The sequence below is a fragment of the Aedes albopictus genome, chromosome 3, assembly GCF_035046485.1.
Source record: "Aedes albopictus strain Foshan chromosome 3, AalbF5, whole genome shotgun sequence".
Classification (NCBI taxonomy): Eukaryota; Metazoa; Arthropoda; class Insecta; order Diptera; family Culicidae; genus Aedes; species Aedes albopictus.
In genome coordinates, this window is record NC_085138.1 from 374,056,557 (window position 1) to 374,073,680 (window position 17,124).

At 38.7% G+C, this 17,124-nt stretch overlaps 5 protein-coding genes across 12 annotated transcripts in view; 3 read left to right on the plus strand and 2 right to left on the minus strand.

Annotated features, from left to right (window-relative positions):
* Positions 1-17,124, plus strand: part of LOC109409852 (V-type proton ATPase subunit F) — a 421,144-nt gene that overhangs the window by 322,570 nt on the left and 81,450 nt on the right. The window lies entirely within an intron of this gene.
* LOC109409848 (uncharacterized) overlaps positions 1-17,124 on the minus strand; it is a 233,093-nt gene that overhangs the window by 212,291 nt on the left and 3,678 nt on the right. The gene's annotated exons all lie outside the window — the stretch shown is intronic.
* LOC109397143 (zinc finger protein 277-like) lies at positions 380-1,971 on the plus strand. The gene has a single exon (XM_019669483.3). The coding sequence runs from the start codon at positions 563-565 to the stop codon at positions 1,913-1,915; it is 1,353 nt and encodes a 450-aa protein (XP_019525028.2). The 5' UTR covers positions 380-562; the 3' UTR covers positions 1,916-1,971.
* LOC134289595 (uncharacterized) lies at positions 2,539-5,338 on the plus strand. The gene is made up of 2 exons (XM_062855627.1): positions 2,539-3,215; positions 3,744-5,338. Exons 1-2 carry the CDS (start codon positions 2,885-2,887, stop codon positions 4,694-4,696), a joined length of 1,284 nt encoding a protein of 427 aa, XP_062711611.1. The 5' UTR covers positions 2,539-2,884; the 3' UTR covers positions 4,697-5,338.
* LOC115260033 (GSK3-beta interaction protein-like) lies at positions 8,826-9,798 on the minus strand. The gene is made up of 2 exons (XM_029860867.2): positions 9,252-9,798; positions 8,826-8,874 (listed from the first exon to the last, which is right to left on the minus strand). The coding sequence occupies exons 1-2, from the start codon at positions 9,680-9,682 to the stop codon at positions 8,868-8,870; spliced, it is 438 nt and encodes a 145-aa protein (XP_029716727.1). The 5' UTR covers positions 9,683-9,798; the 3' UTR covers positions 8,826-8,867.

Below are 17,124 nucleotides of genomic sequence, written 5' to 3' on the forward strand. Positions count from 1 at the left end.
CCAAATTTGGGTTTTCTTGAGTTAACCCAAATTTGCGTCATTTGAGGCCTCCGTTGGGTGAAAATAACTTACCACTGGGTTAATTTTTTTGCCGCTCTCAAACGAGAACTACTCACTCACCACTTTCGCTGTTTGACGCAAATTTGAGTTATTCCACGGAAGACCGGGATTGCGTCAAAACAACTTAAATTTGGGTTGATTTGTAGTTCCGTGTAACAGCTTAACTGCGCGCTCTCTTGCAGTTTTGCTGCAGCGGCACACGACTTGACAGCATTGGTTAGAAATTGCTTCGAAAGTGCTGTCACTTTCAGTCGCTTCGCTGTCACGACACCCGTCACACGCTCATCGCGTTTTTTTTTTTCTTTGGACTTGTCTTTTCGACTGGCTAAGAACATCGCGTGTTTTGTTGATGTTTTCATTCGTGCAAAATCGATTTTTTTGACCTCACGGTCAAAAATATTTCAAAATTCCAATTTTCTCACGTATTTCTGCAAAAAATATCATTGCTTTGGTAAACAGAAAATAACAGTAATAGTGGACGGTTCAACGCCCCAATGTCGCGATGACATCGGCCGGTAACGACAACGAAACTGCCACGGGGAAAGCAACAGCAGGTTCGTCAGTGATTGGACCTCTGAACTTCGGCAAGGACGACGAAGGTGGCAATCCACCGCCTTCCCGGCTGACGGACGATACCGCCGTCGAGTGTATGTTCTGCGAAAATGTGTACAACTTCCGACTGGGTGACTCGCGGGACCAGTATCTTGCACATCTGTACATGGTCCACCGGTTAGTGATTGCGGACATCGGCGAAGTGGAATGTGTGGCCAGCTACAGTCGCTTTTGGAGCGATAAGTTCAGGGAACATCCTATGGAGAAATACTGTTCGGCGCTGCTGTTGAACCATCTGCCAGACGGAACGCCGGCCAGTAATGAGAAGTACTTTATGCTGAGTGATATTGAACCGCTGGATTACGAACTGAGACAGAGGTTGAAGCGAGAGATGATGGAGCTAGTTTTGGCGCGGCATCAGTTCGAAAGGACAGATCGTAACTTTAATCGGGGGTGCTTGTACTGCCGGGATCTGCAGGCCGAAACGAGGGCGGAATTCCTCGAGCATCTGTACTCGAAGCACTTTTTGCTGCTGGGGAAAGCGGAGAACTTGGTTTTCGTGGACGAACTGATCGACGCGGTTCAGGAGAAGATGGAAAATCTGATTTGTTTGTTCTGCGAGAAGGTGTTCAAGGATCGTCCGACCCTCAAGGAACACATGAGAAAAAAAGGTCACAAAAGGATAAATCCGGACAACAAATTCTATGATCGATTTTTCCTAGTGAACTACAGGAATGATCGCTTGAAGAAACCGGCGCCTACCGGGAAGCAGCCGGTTCCGATAAGGGCCCGAGCCAAGGAAAGTTCACCCTTCCATACGGAAGATTCCGATTCGGATTGGTCGGACTGGTACGGCGAGGAACAGCCAACGACCTGTTTGTTCTGCACCGTCGCTAAAGGCAAAATAGACGAACTCAAGCAGCACATGAAGGTAGACCACAACTTTGATTTCGACGGCCAGGTTGTCGGTCTAACGTTCTACCAGCGGGTGAAAATAGTCAACTACATTCGCCGCCAGATGCACGTCCTCAGGTGTGTCCAATGTCGCGAGGAATTCCCCTCGAAAGACGGACTGCAAACTCATCTTCGCGAAGCCGGTCATTATTCCACCGGTGAGCAGCAGTTTTGGGATCAGCCGGAATTCTTCTTCCCCACCTACGAGGATGATCAGTTCCTGTGCCATCTGGAGGATGACAGTCCGGATCTGTCCGACGACAGTTCGGTGGTCATTTCGGAAAAGGTGGAAGCAAAAGTAAACCCAGAGGCAGAATCGTTATCGCTTGAAAACTTTAGATTGGATTAGATTTTAGGAATCGATGGTCGTTTTTTGCAATATACAACTATGTATTGGAGCTTAAATCTGTTGCCTTCTTTATGAGAATCGCCAGAATCGCCAAGGGACACTTAAAGCCGGGTCCATATGACGAATTTCGCCCCAAATCGTATTCGGAGTTGGCAGCACCCTCTCAGATTACAATGAAACTTTCTGGGTATGTACACCAAGACTAGATAAGCCACTTTGCATACTTAGTTTCTTCAAAATTTATCTGGACTGACTTTTGAAAAGGGCTAAACTTTTTTAATGGATTTTTTAAAAATGTTTTTAATCAAAAAATGACTACTCCTACAAAAAAGTGTTGTATGGGTGATTATCACAAAATAAGTCAAATTTTAAGAAAAAAATACTGAAAAAAATCCAAAATGAGTCCTACACTGAAAAAAATCATTTCTAAAAATTCAAAGTTGATTTAAAAAAAACACCATTTTTGATTTTGATGAAATTTTGTCTCAAGACAGGTAATTATGTTCCCTACCAACCATACATCACAAGATAGGCACTTTTAAGGAAAAAAAGTTTTTCTAACAAAAACTTTTTCATGTCCAAATTATTATTTTTTCAGTGTCTTTTTTAAAAAAAAAAACTAAACCAGTGAAGGTTATCTAGTAATCTCAAAATGCAATGAAACTTATTGTGTCATATGCGACAATGCAATGCACCCATATTCACGCAGCAGCACTCTAGAAGTACGAAACAATATACAATTAGAACACGCATTTCATACGTGCTGCTGTAATTTCTACCCAAACGTTTCTACCCCATGTTCTTACCTAATATTAGGTAAGGCTATTTATTAGATTCGAACTACCTAATCGAAAAAAAAAAACAAATCAAGAGTTGTACCTAAACCAAATATGAACAAAACAAGAAAATGAATCGGTATCATTCAACGTGTTACTTCTCTTTGGTTATTAAAGGCAGTTCTGAAAAGTAATGGATCAATCGTATAAATCAAAATTCAACAAATTCAAGTGCAGTGCAAAAATAAACAATCCAAAGTGCAACCGTCATAATCTACGGGGCATGTCATTAAGATTGATAGATAAAATTCATTCCATGGGATATACACATGAAATCGACGAATCGATGAGTATTTGTGAGTCATGTCGTGGATTGATAAGTCACAACAGAAGCCCGAATACGAAAAAACGCCGATCGGATGGAAACGACGAAACTATGCAACCATCATTTAGTGGGCAGCAACATCATGATGTTCCAGAACCAGAACCGTCAACGAGTGGTCAACAAATCGAACATGAGCTGGGTAAGTAAGCCTTCAACGTGTTAGCTTCTTTTATATAACTCATTTTGCAGCTCGTTGCAAAACTACATTTTTCATGATGATGATTAACCTGGGCTTGTTAGGGGAATATCTGTAAATAAAAGAAAATCGGGTTAAGTACGGTTCCTTTGAATTCCACTAAGAATTTGCATCCTTTGACAGATACGTATTTCGACCTCAACTGTAAGGTCGTCTTCAGTGTCTTGTATTTGACTCGAGTCGAGTCAAGTACAAGACACTGAAGACGACCTTACAGTTGAGGTCGAAATACGTATCTGTCAAAGGATGCAAATTCTTAGTGGAATTCAAAGGAACCGTACTTAACCCGATTTTCTTTTATTTACATTTTTCAGTATTCTTCGTATTTATCCAACCCGGCAAGCCTCGTTGGATAAATGTACTACTTGTGCGAAAAAAAAAATCATTTTTGCAACTCGTTGCATAAATAACTATCATTAACTTTCCACTGCATTCATTATTATATTGTTAACCTTAACTTTTATCTTACAGATATGGTACCATCTATTTCATCATTGGAGTCAATTCCGTCAACAGATCAACTACAGGGTCCCCATAATATTGAGAAGTTTAATACCATTGCTGAAACATTGAGTTTATCGCCAATCTCATCTAGAAACATGAGAAGTATGGAATATCGCATAAAAAAATCATTGCAGATTACGAAAGCAGTTCGAAAAAATATCTTCGGAATAGATTCAACGGATGTTGGCAAAGTGGAGGCGTATGACGAGATAATTATGCAGTTAAAGGATAAGTTCAATCACCCTACAACTGACAGAAGCGAACAGATTAAAATACTATCTGTACTTCCTAAGTCTTGGTCGGTAAATAAAATCACAAGAGAGTTTAACGCACCAATGTATATGGCGAGGCAGGTGAAGGATCTTGTTTATGAACAGGGTATTCTTTGTACCACCGAAAAAAGAAGGGGGCATGGTATTGATGACGATACAAAACAAATAGTAAGAGAATTTTTTGATGATAATGATATCAGCAGGCCAATGCCAGGAACAAATGATTTTGTTTCTGAGGTTCGAAATGGAAAAAAACAACAAGTTCAAAAACGACTTTTGATGATGTCGCTCAAAGAGGCTTATATGATTTTTGTAGATATGTACAAAACTGTGAATATTGGTTTCACAGTATTTACACAGTTGCGACCAAAGCATTGTATTTTACTTGATTCTACTGGTATACATAATGTATGCATATGTACTATTCATGAAAATGTAAATTTAATGTTCAACAGTATAAGAATTGTGTCACAAGATGAAATAATACAAAAAATGCTTTGCGATATTTCCACCAGAACAGATAATTGCTTTTTCCGTGCTTGTGAAAAGTGTGCTTGTAATGAACACATTGAAGAGGAACTTACATTGATATTAGAATCAAATGACAAAGAAGAGATCGGGAGTAATTCGCGAATAGGGCGTAACTAACAAAGCAATAACAATGCGAAAACAACAACCGAATTTTGCTGATCAAATTTTAATTCCTGTTTAGAAGTAATACAGAATAATTCAACTTAAATAAGGTTAATTGATAAAGTTCTGAAATAGTTTCTTGTTTTTCTAAGAACACTGCACGAATTTGATATTTTTTGCACTAAAACTTGCATTCATTTAATTACGCCTGAATTGATACCTGAGAATGCTAATTTCGCCCAATACTATGCGCCTCGAATCGATATCATTTTCAGAATCGCCTTTTACTATTCGCCTTGTTTATGATTTTGACAGAATTTCGCCATTTGCTTTCGCCGTGTTTACGTTTTGATTTCAGTTTCGCCTTCTACTATCGCCGTGTTTACGTGTTTATTTCAGTTTCGCCTTTCACTTTCGTAAACAAAACACCAAACAAAACAAAGGAGTAGAAGGCGTAATTCTTGTTTTTGTTCGTTTGGAATAGAATGGGATTACGCCTTTCACTCAATCAGTGATTTTCAATAGTTAGAAAAGTGATATCAAGGAAACTTTGTGAGCATTTAGAAGACAAATCTAGCTTCTTTTCACTCCTGCAATTACTCAAATTGTGTACATTTTGTTGGTTACGGCTTTTTCGCTAATTATTACGGAGATTATATTTCAGCAGTGGTTGAATACTGATCGCTGTAATTTAGAAACGATTATTAAACCTGTTGATGAATTTGTTCCGTATCTTGTTGATAAAATTGACAAACTTATAACACACGACTTTAATCATAAACAACAATCATCATTTCTCAGAAATAAAAAAGATACATTAAAGGTAGATGAAATTCTTGCGATTTGTGATTTCTCTGAAAACTATTCATTCATAATTCAAAACGCTGCTCAAGGATATCATTGGAACAACGCGCAAGCAACAATACACCCATTTGAAATTTACTATATGAAAGATAATAAACTTGTAAATGTTAGCTTCATTATCATATCGGAAGTAATGGCTCACGATACAGTTGCGGTCCAGTTGTTCATCCCAAAAATGATAGATTTTATGAAACAATTAACGAACTTTTCTAAAATTTATTTTATGTCTGATGGGGCAGCATCACAATACAAAAATAAGAAGAACTTTGCTAGTCTATGTAGATTCCAGTCAAAGCATGCATTAAGAGCAGAATGGCATTTTTTTGCAACGTCCCACGGTAAAGGTCCATGTGATGCTATTGGTGGCACTCTCAAGCGAATGGCAAAGAGAGCAAGTCTTGCTCGAGATTATGGAAATACCATAACAACTCCACGAGAGTTATATAACTGGGCAGTTGTACAGACAGATAAAAATATAACTAAATTAAATTTCTGTTACGTATCCACTGAACAGTACATTAAAATGTCAGAAGATCGAAGAAATACCCAAGTAACCAGCAGGCTTGATAATCCTCCTCGAAATCAAAAGAGTTTTGCAACATGCTCTAGAGTGGTGTTTTGCTTTTGCCTCGTCGCGAGGGAGCGAACGAACCCCAAACAGAGAGGCAATAAAAACTGAGCGAGGAAGAGGGGAACGAAAAAAGAGCCGATGATTATTTCGGGTTTTTGAGTGCGATTTTCGCCTCGAGAGTCTTTCTTTGTATGGAAGTGGAACTCGCGAGAGCTTTTTGAGTGTGAGTGGACGTGAGAAACACAACAAGAAATTATGAGTGTTGGACGAACTCCTCGCTGCGCGGCAAGCTCGCGCTCGCTGCTGTTGAGGATTTACGTTGTGATTTCTGAGTTTTATTTTCACTCCTCAGAAAATCGCCGAAATCGCTTCCTCATTTTCTCGCGAGGGAGTTTCTGTCAAGCCTGGTAACCAGTAAGCATTTAAAATAGCATTCCTTCAGCATTATAGTAGCCTTTACGACAAGGCGTTTAATGCTAATTAGCCGTATATGCGCCTATAGTGCTACCTCACAGCAGGTTTTGGCAAAATAACGGGCTGTCTTAGTGCTATCCCTTCAGGAACGTCGTGACGAAATGTCAAAAAAGCGTAACGCCTCGTCGAGCAAAAAAAAAAAAACAAAAATAGATTGACGTCTGCTTCTCGTTCTCTCAGCCTGCTTCCCCGCTTCATCGTCCTTCCATATTCCAGCCGGTGCTAGGTGGTACTTTTTTGCTGATTTTTGTAGTGAGGTAGGTTTGAACTTACGATCCGGAGATTGATTAATCATATCTGCTTCGGATTCTGTTGCTCCTGATCCACGATGCTAAAGCTGTCCCGGTGGCGTGCGCTGATTTAATCGCCAATATAAAGAATGATTCGATAACAGCTTCAGATTCAACATCCAAAACTTGTTTCCATTGAAGTATTTCATTGTGGTAGAGCATTACGATCCCTTCTTTTAAATATCTGGGGAATAAGATTGTTTTTTTCCCTCTTTCAAACAATCCTATGAGCATCCACCTATTCGGCACATATTTTCCGACGAAGTGATAAATAACTGGTGATTTTTTTTATGGACAAGTTCCCAATCCAATCCAGCTGCAGTAATGTTTTCTTTGGTGCTTTTGGATGAGTAGGGGAAAATGAAGAAACTAATAAGATGCACAAATTTGTAAACAGAAGCATAGGCTCTGTAAGAGAGAGACAAAATGTGTTACCAAATGCGTAACATATCTCCCAACCTTTTTGCTCCTAGCATTTAAAGAGCAGTTGAAAAGCATTCTGTATGCTCCCAAGTGAAACCACTTCAAGCAGTTGAAATGCTAATTAACAGCCGAAAGCTTTTGAGCAGCACAGCATATGCTAACTCAAGGCAGCTATGCATTCGAACTGCTTATGTAGGGCAGCAAGCAGTTTAAATGCGTAATACGGGCTGATACACGCCAAAACAATACCAGGCACTCAGAAATTCCATAGTTTTTTGCCTATTCCTGGCGACAAAGTAAAGGCAAACAGGTATTCTAATTCAGAAGATGAACCAAAAATATTTAGTATGATCGGAAAAAAAATAGAAAAGAACATGTTTGAAATTGGCTCTAAGACACATACTTATATATATATTTGAAAAAAATCATAATTATAAATAATTGTATATTTAAAAGTGCACTTCAATACATATTGCGATCAAACATTACATTTCCTAAGAAAATACATTTGTAATATTTTGAAGTTTTTTATGTATAGGAAAACCCTTCCAAATGATTGAATAAATAACACAAAATCTCCTAGAAAATTGAGTTTCATTGGATTCTGGGATTGTTATGGCCTTCACTGATTTTATTGTTGATAACAAAATACACTGAAAAAAAAAATCATTCGAACAAGAAAAAGTTTTTGTTAGAAAAACTTTTTTTCCTTAAAAGTGCCTATCTTGTGATGTATGGACGGTTGGTAGGGAACATAATTACCTGTCTTGAGACAAAATTTCATCAAAATCAAAAATGGTGTTTTTTTTAAATCAACTTTGAATTTTTAGAAATGATTTTTTTCAGTGTAGGTCTCATTTTGGATTTTTTTCAGTATTTTTTTCTTAAAATTTGACTTATTTTGTGATAATCACCCATACAACACTTTTTTGTAGGAGTAGTCATTTTTTGATTAAAAACATTTTTAAAAAATCCATTAAAAAAGTTTAGCCCTTTTCAAAAGTCAGTCGAGAAAAAAAATAGAAAAATGAGTATGCAAAGTGGCTTATCTGGGCAAGGTCTACACACCAAGAAAGTTTCGTTGTAATCTGAGAGGGTGCTGCCAACATTTGTTCGAGTTGGCGCGAAATCCATCAGCAGTAAACGCGCGGATATTCAGCGCGTTGTTGAAGTTGCTAAAAATAAATAATACAACAACACGGTTACCCAAACTTTTGCATAAACAGCATCAAATTAGGCAAGAAATCACGCTGTTTGCACCATTACATTGCAGAAATGGAGAACTGATCTCACCATATAAAAATCTAACTAACTACTTTCAATCTAGTATGTACTTCACTGATTGCGTCCTATTATGTGAACAAGTTTCAAGCAATTTGACCGACAAAAACCACCCATGACGAAGAGAACAAATCTGCCGATAATACCACAAGTCACCAGAATTCCCTTGTAATTCCAGTTTTTTTTTCCATACTGTGAATTTTCGAATTGTTGAAGAATAAAAAAAAACTCAATCAACAACTTATTTTCACTGTTTATAGGAATTGGTGCCGTAGAAATGAATCTATCGTCTATTGATTGAAAAAAATAAAATAAAAGTATATGAAGTTAAATAGGGAGCGGGACATTTGGCATAAGATCACTAGGCATAAAGACATTTAGCATCAAGGAGAATACATTTTACTAAGGTGGCGCAGATAAACATTGCAAACCACTGGTTGTCTCTTCCATTCTTGTGGTGTTCTTATGGAACTGAAATAGTGACGTCACTATTTTAGTTGCATAAGAACACCGGAAGAATGGAAGAGACAACCAGTGGTTTGCAATGTTTATCTGCGCCACCTTAGTAAAATGTATTCTCCTTGATTTAGCATAACGGTCATTTGGTATATTCAAAATGTACCCTTCTTTATGCCAAATGACACAGACCTTGAATCAAGCCACTCACCGTTCTAATCCGACCTTCTCGTCTTCGGCCTGTGCACCATTCCCCACCAACTGCTGCTGCTGAAGCTGTCTACTCAAAGCATCCGCCAAGCAGCTCCCGAACGATTCCACATAGGCCGGACTTACGTGCGACAGCAGAGCATAGGGCGTCTCAAATCGCTCACCGCTCACGTCTTGTTCAACATCAGAATCCAAATCGAAACGATCGCCTACAATCTGCAGTCCTTCCCGGTTCAGCTTGACGCAAACTTCCTTTCCTTCCAGCGTGCGCAAATTGATGTACGCCTCGGCCCCGGTGGGCTGCATGCGTTCGGAGATGTGCGCTTCCTTTACGTGGCGAGCAATGTCCCGGATGACGCCGGTGGCTTCCTTGCTCCAGTCGAGCACCTCGTCGTTCGGCTCGGAGTAGAACTTGTCATATGGATTTTCCATTTTTTTTGTAGTCGAGAATATCGAAATTTAACAGACTTTGGTTTTCAACCTGGTTTTCAAACTATTTTGCAGACGATTTCGTAAAACGATTTCGTTGATTTTGAGATAACACAGCAAACGCTTGACTTACACTGAAGTAAAAATAAGGATCAGAAAATTGGAATCAAAGAAACTGCACGAAAAATCAAGAATACCATTTTTTGTGTTTATTGTACTCAAGCGGAAGCTCGAGCGGAAATTCTGGAGCTCGATTTGATCAGGTCGTATTTATTGTGGACTAGCTGACCCGGCAAACCTTGTATGTATACACTGAGACTATTTTCCGTATACTTATTATGTGTGAAACTACATAGATTTTTGCAATTTGTCATTATCTATAAAAAATATATTGGGCAAACATAAAACATATAAGCGTCTCCCTATTATAAAATCTATTTACAGAATTGCATACATTTCATGCAGTTCTATATATAAAATTTATGTGTGGGGTTTATAACGATGATGTTTGGCAGCACATGATAGTTATGCATCAGAAATTTATAAAAATTATATTAGAAATAATAAATAACCCCACGTGTTTTTTGTTGTTTAGTTATTTTATTTTGTATTCTACTATTGAAATGTAACATCTTCTTATATTTCTGCATGACTGACCATGATAATCTTGACCTTACAAGAAATTGATGCAGTAACGCCATAGATCCTGACGGCCTTCATCGACTAGTTTACCTCCTCCGGCTTCTGTTCGGAATACGTCGGATTATCTCTATTTTCTTCACAAGGGCTGCGGCAATTGCTAGATTAGGTGGTAGATGATCCTTTGCCAGTGCCAGAAGGTTTCCTGGGAAGATTCCATTCTTTCCGGCAACCTTTTTTCTCCTGTTGTGAAACTGTTTCGGCTGAATAATCTAAGTAAACGCTGCTCCTCCTTCCATGGCATTTATGAATTATTGATAGCTTAAACGGTAAGAACAAAAGATTTTACTTGTTATCGTACAAAAAATAATTAATATAACTAATTATTACCTTTAAAACAAGTACAATTTTCACCGCAGTCGTTTGCAAAGTGCGATGCACAAGATGGCCGTTGCAAGCTTGATATTTGACTGAGTCCCTAAACTTTAAATTTATGTGTGAGACAATATAATTTTTAACTATAACATCTCATCTTTAATTCTTATGTTTGCACACACATAAATGAAATGAGCTGCATAAATACATTTTATAGATCACCTCATTGAAGCTAAAACGGGTGCTATAATGTGTATGATTACACATATAGAAATAACGATTGCAATGTCTTATAGATTGTATATTCTAAAGCTGTATAAAGTTTAACTTTGCAATTTTATCAGTGTAGATTTCCTTATCGAACACGGCGGTTCGAAACGGTCGCGTTTTGAACAGTCGTAAAAACTAGAGTGACTGGAAGGGAGAGTGGCGTCATGTTCCAATTTTGACAGGTCTCCTGCTCGTTTGGAACGGGAATTTGTATGGATTTGACAGATGATCGCTGTTCCAATTTTGACATTGACGCCATTCTCCCTTCCAGTCACTCTACACTGATAAAATTGCAAAGTTAAACTTTATACAGCTTTAGAATATACAATCTATAAGACATTGCAATCGTTATTTCTATATGTGTAATCATACACATTATAGCACCCGTTTTAGCTTCAATGAGGTGATCTATAAAATGTATTTATGCAGCTCATTTCATTTATGTGTGTGCAAACATAAGAATTAAAGATGAGATGTTATAGTTAAAAATTATATTGTCTCACACATAAATTTAAAGTTTAGGGACTCAGTCAAATATCAAGCTTGCAACGGCCATCTTGTGCATCGCACTTTGCAAACGACTGCGGTGAAAATTGTACTTGTTTTAAAGGTAATAATTAGTTATATTAATTATTTTTTGTACGATAACAAGTAAAATCTTTTGTTCTTACCGTTTAAGCTATCAATAATTCATAAATGCCATGGAAGGAGGAGCAGCGTTTACTTAGATTATTCAGCCGAAACAGTTTCACAACAGGAGAAAAAAGGTTGCCGGAAAGAATGGAATCTTCCCAGGAAACCTTCTGGCACTGGCAAAGGATCATCTACCACCTAATCTAGCAATTGCCGCAGCCCTTGTGAAGAAAATAGAGATAATCCGACGTATTCCGAACAGAAGCCGGAGGAGGTAAACTAGTCGATGAAGGCCGTCAGGATCTATGGCGTTACTGCATCAATTTCTTGTAAGGTCAAGATTATCATGGTCAGTCATGCAGAAATATAAGAAGATGTTACATTTCAATAGTAGAATACAAAATAAAATAACTAAACAACAAAAAACACGTGGGGTTATTTATTATTTCTAATATAATTTTTATAAATTTCTGATGCATAACTATCATGTGCTGCCAAACATCATCGTTATAAACCCCACACATAAATTTTATATATAGAACTGCATGAAATGTATGCAATTCTGTAAATAGATTTTATAATAGGGAGACGCTTATATGTTTTATGTTTGCCCAATATATTTTTTATAGATAATGACAAATTGCAAAAATCTATGTAGTTTCACACATAATAAGTATACGGAAAATAGTCTCAGTGTAGTAAAAACTAGAGTGACTGGAAGGGAGAGTGGCGTCATGTTCCCATTTTGACAGGTCTCCTGCTCGTTTGGAACAGGAATTTGTATGGATTTGACACAGATGACCGCTGTTCCAATTTTGACAATGACGCCACTCTAAGTTAAAGTCACACTAGTAAAAACAGTCGTGCTCCAATTTGACACGTCAAATTGTCAAAAATGACAACTGATCTCTCTCTCGCCGTAAGAAAACACTTCCCGAAGAAAAAATACAGTAGAAAAACCGAACGTTGTATTGTAACAGTACTATTTACAACCATATTTTTACAATAGACACCACTGTAAAAATAAAAATACAAAAACAAAAAGATGTAATGTAGACACCATACAGTAAATTGTAAATAAGATTTTTACAATATACTATCCACTTATCCGCGAGCGGTAATGGCGGTGGCGGGCTTGTCCAACCGGTTCGGTTTTTGACGTTTCATGGGGGAAAGTCAAAACAGTTTCATTCTCCTCCTCACCCCTTCACCCACCGTTTGATGGCACCAACCGATTGCGATCCCCACGAAACGTCAAAATTCGAATCGGTTTTTAATGCCCGCCGCCGCCATTACCGCTCGCGGATAAGTGGATACGGGTTGTTAAGTATCGTAACAATAAATCTGGAGCTCGATTTGAATAGGTCGTATGTGCTTTTGTCGATTAAAAAATCGATCAGTTGGATTCGCTTATTATAGCGAAAACCGTTGAAATTGAGCAAAGTTTATACATACAGCAGAATCCTCACAAAACAGGGTTTCTGTTCCATCAATAATAGTTTGCAAAATATCTGCCATATTGCTACAATGACTAAAATAAACTGATCGAATTTTATATCGACAAAAGCACATACGACCTATTCAAATCGAGCTCCAGAAATATAAAAAAATATTTTTCTCCATATACCGTCTACCCCGTTGGTTTGACCGCATGTAATCTGCACATCGTTCAAACTAAAAATGGTTCAAACGTCATTCTGCTAATGGAACGGTGTGAAACGGAACGCAGAATCAAAACAAAACACCAAATCAGGTTGCCAGTAGAGTGTTTTTCGATACCAACAGGGTTGCTAGAAGTTCAAATTAAAAATGAACCCCGTTGGTTTGCATGAGGTGTCGTTCAAACCAACGGGGGTAGACGGTATATATTTTTGCAAAACCCTGGAACGGGACGTGACAGCTCATTGGTACAAGCCCTCTTATTATTTTTGTTACTGTTCATACGGGGGTTGCTCTAGTGTTGCCGACACTTTTCATATGCAAATCAATCAAAACTTGTTGACTATAGTTTTATTTAGCATTCTACAGTGACGATTCGTTCGTTGAGAGCTCGTTAGATGGGCTGTCTCGATGGTTGAATGTTCACTGGTTGGGGCAAAACCCAACTAAAAAGCACTGTCAATGTCAAAATAGATGTCAAAACGAGTTTGACGTCTGACAGCCGTCGCATCACAGCTCCTGTATACAGAACGTTTACGCAAGTATGTGAGTGTTCCGTGACGTATTTCTCGTCACTTGCGTGTGTCTAGAGCATTTTGATCAGTTGCCAGTTGCCCCAACGAACGAACACGATTCGCTAATCGGGGCGCAGTCGTGACCCAACCAGCGAATCCGGACTGTACTTCAAAGAATTAGTTTGAAAACAATTTGATCTTCCTCGTTTGGATCTCACACACAGACTTCCATCCCTTGCCGGCAAACCTTCGGATTCTTCGAAAATTAGTAAAAATTAAGCCCAGAATGATACAGTGACGATTCGCTCGTTGAGAGCTCGTTAGATGGGCTGTCTCGATGGTTGAATGTTCACTGGTTGGGGCAAAACCCAACTAAAAAGCACTGTCAATGTCAAAATCGGTGTCGAAACGAGTTTGACGTCTGACCGCCGTCGCATCGCAGCTCCTGTATACAGAACGATTGTGCAAGTATGTGAGTGTTTCGTGACGTATTTCTCGTCACTTGCGTGTGTCTAGAGTATTTTGATCAGTTGTCAGTTGCCCCAACGAACGAACAAGATTCGCTAATCGGGGCGCAGTCGTGACCCAACCAGCGAATCCAGGCTGTACACATCACTGCGCCCATAATGTATCGTTTTGCACTTCATTTCACCATGTCAAGTTCCGGATAAAAACAGCACAGAAAGTGAGAAAAACGATTAATGTTGTTAGTTATTAATTATCAATCATACGAGGTTTAAAAAACCCGTGACTACCAGCAACACGGCTAACTCAACAACAGAGTGCCCTCTTGTAAACGAACGTAACGCGGCGCAACGCTGCTTTTGTCAAATCGACCAATCAGAAGTGGTCTTTTTTGACAGGCAAATGGTTTCGTATTTGCACTAGCACCTGACGGGTCCCGTCCCAGGCAAAACCATACATTATATTGTAAACTAGTGTTCGATGTCCACAGGGTTACTAGAAGTTCAAATTAAAAAATTCTGGAGCTCGATTTGAATAGGTCGTACGTGCTTTTGTCGATTAAAAATTCGATCAGTTCGATTCGCTTATTATAGCAAAAACCGTTGAAATTGAACAAAGTTGATACATACAGCAGAATCATCATAAAACAGGCTTTCCGTTCCATCATTTAAAATCTCCAAATTATCTTCCATATTGCTACAATTAGAGTGACTGGAAGGGAGAGTGGCGTCATGTTCCCATTTTGAAAGGTCTCCTGCTCGTTTGGAACAGGAATTTGTATGGATTTGACAGATGACCGCTGTTCCAATTTTGACATTGACGCCACTCTAAGTTAAAGCCACTCTAGCTACAATAACTAAAATAAACTGATCGAATTTTATATCGACAAATGTACATACGACCTATTCAAATCGAGCTCCAGAATTAACCCCGTTGGTTTGCATTAGGTGTCGTTCAAACCGAGGTTCAAACCAAGGGGGTTGACGGTATCATTGTACTTGCCACAAAATGTACAAATTCATGCAATGGCAGGCAAAGAAAGCCCTTCAATCAATAAATCTGGATCTCGATTTGAATAGGTCGTATGTGCTTTTGTCGATATAAAATTCGATCAGTTTATTTTAGTCATTGTAGCAATATGGCAGATATTTTGCAAACTTTTAATGATGGAACAGAAACCCTGTTTTGTGAGGATTCTGCTGTATGTATAAACTTTGCTCAATTTCAACGGTTTTCGCTATAATAAGCGAATCCAACTGATCGATTTTTTAATCGACAAAAGCACATACGACCTATTCAAATCGAGCTCCAGAAATGTGGAAATGCTCAAAAGAACACTAAGTTAAAGAGAGGCAGGCAAAGTTCCGGTGCGAACGTCGAGCCATTAAGAAGAAAGAAGAAGAAGGGAGGAGGGAGGGGGTCTAGCGCTGTGCTTGGCGCTGTTACTGAAATTATTCTATGGTGTTACGCTTCATACTAAATTTAAAAATTTCCCTTACAAAACTTGTTATGTGACGAGTTGCAAAAATTTGATTTTTTCAGCACGAGTCGTACATTTATCCAACGAGGCTTGCCGAGTTGGATAAATACGACGAGTGCTAAAAATATCGAGTTTTGCAACGAGTAACATACAAAATTTTATGCAATGATTTTTTTCATTACAGTCCGGATTCGCTGGTTGGGTCACGACTGTGCCCCGATTAGCGAATCGTGTTCGTTCGTTGGGGCAACTGACAACTGATCAAAATGCTCTAGACACACGCAAGTGACGAGAAATACGTCACGGAACACTCACATACTTGCGTAAACGTTCTGTATACAGGAGCTGTGATGCGACGACGGTCAGACGTCAAACTCGTTTTGACATCTATTTTGACATTGACAGTGCTTTTTAGTTGGGTTTTGCCCCAACCAGTGAACATTCAACAGCATTCAACCATCGAGACAGCCCTTCTAACGAGATCTCAACGAACGAATCGTCACTGTATACAACTCATTTGAGTTGCATAATGTTCATAATGCAACTCAAATGGGTTGCATAATGAACATTAGGCAACTATTTTTCATTATGCAACTCATTTCAGTTGCATAATGAACCAGTTCGGAAAAATTGACCATTATGAAACCGAAATGAGTTAAATAAAATAGAAATTATTAGAGTGGCTTTAACTTAGAGTGGCGTCAATGTCAAAATTGGAACAGCGGTCATCTGTCAAATCCATACAAATTCCTGTTCTAAACGAGCAGGAGACCTGTCAAAATGGGAACATGACGCCACTCTCCCTTCCAGTCACTCTAGAAATTATGATACTGAATTGCATAAAATCCTGTTAAATAAATAAAGAAACGTTAAACGAAGTTTAAATATTATGCATCTCAAGAAAAACCAGAATATGGCGATTATCTGCCTCTGGCTTCTGATATTAGCGCGACAGCCACTAATCATAACAGCGTCACCAGATTTAAAAGTATATAATTCCACTATATGGGGTTTGACAGCAAGAACACTCATTGCACTGAGCTACTCTTGCCGTTCGTCACAAATACATTAAAAAACATCTGTCACTTCGCGAAACCCACGTGCTTTTGTTTTTGGCGGGATCACTTTTTCTTTTGTTTTGCCTTGCGACTGTCATACGGCGGTATGCCTTGCGAGCGTACGACCACCACAGGACTCTAATAAAAGATAAGCGCGACAATAAATGGTTGATCAGATCATCATTATTACTGATAAAGGTAATTTTTAAAATTTGGTTATCAATCGATGCTGGCGTTCGATTTGAATGGACTTATCCACCGATGAACCGAATTCATCGCGGTCCAAGAATTTTAACACTAGAGCGGGGTCTGTTCCAATCAGAATCGTCCAATTCTGATTGGAAACGGCCC

Coding starts and splice junctions, on each gene's coding strand:
- LOC115260033 (XM_029860867.2), bottom strand. CDS start 9,682: ATGGAAAATCCATATGACAAGTTCTACTCCGAGCCGAACGACGAGGTG.
- LOC134289595 (XM_062855627.1), top strand. CDS start 2,885: ATGGATCAATCGTATAAATCAAAATTCAACAAATTCAAGTGCAGTGCA. Junction 3,216..3,743: donor ACAAATCGAACATGAGCTGG/GTAAGTAAGCCT, acceptor TTTATCTTACAG/ATATGGTACCATCTATTTCA.
- LOC109397143 (XM_019669483.3), top strand. CDS start 563: ATGACATCGGCCGGTAACGACAACGAAACTGCCACGGGGAAAGCAACA.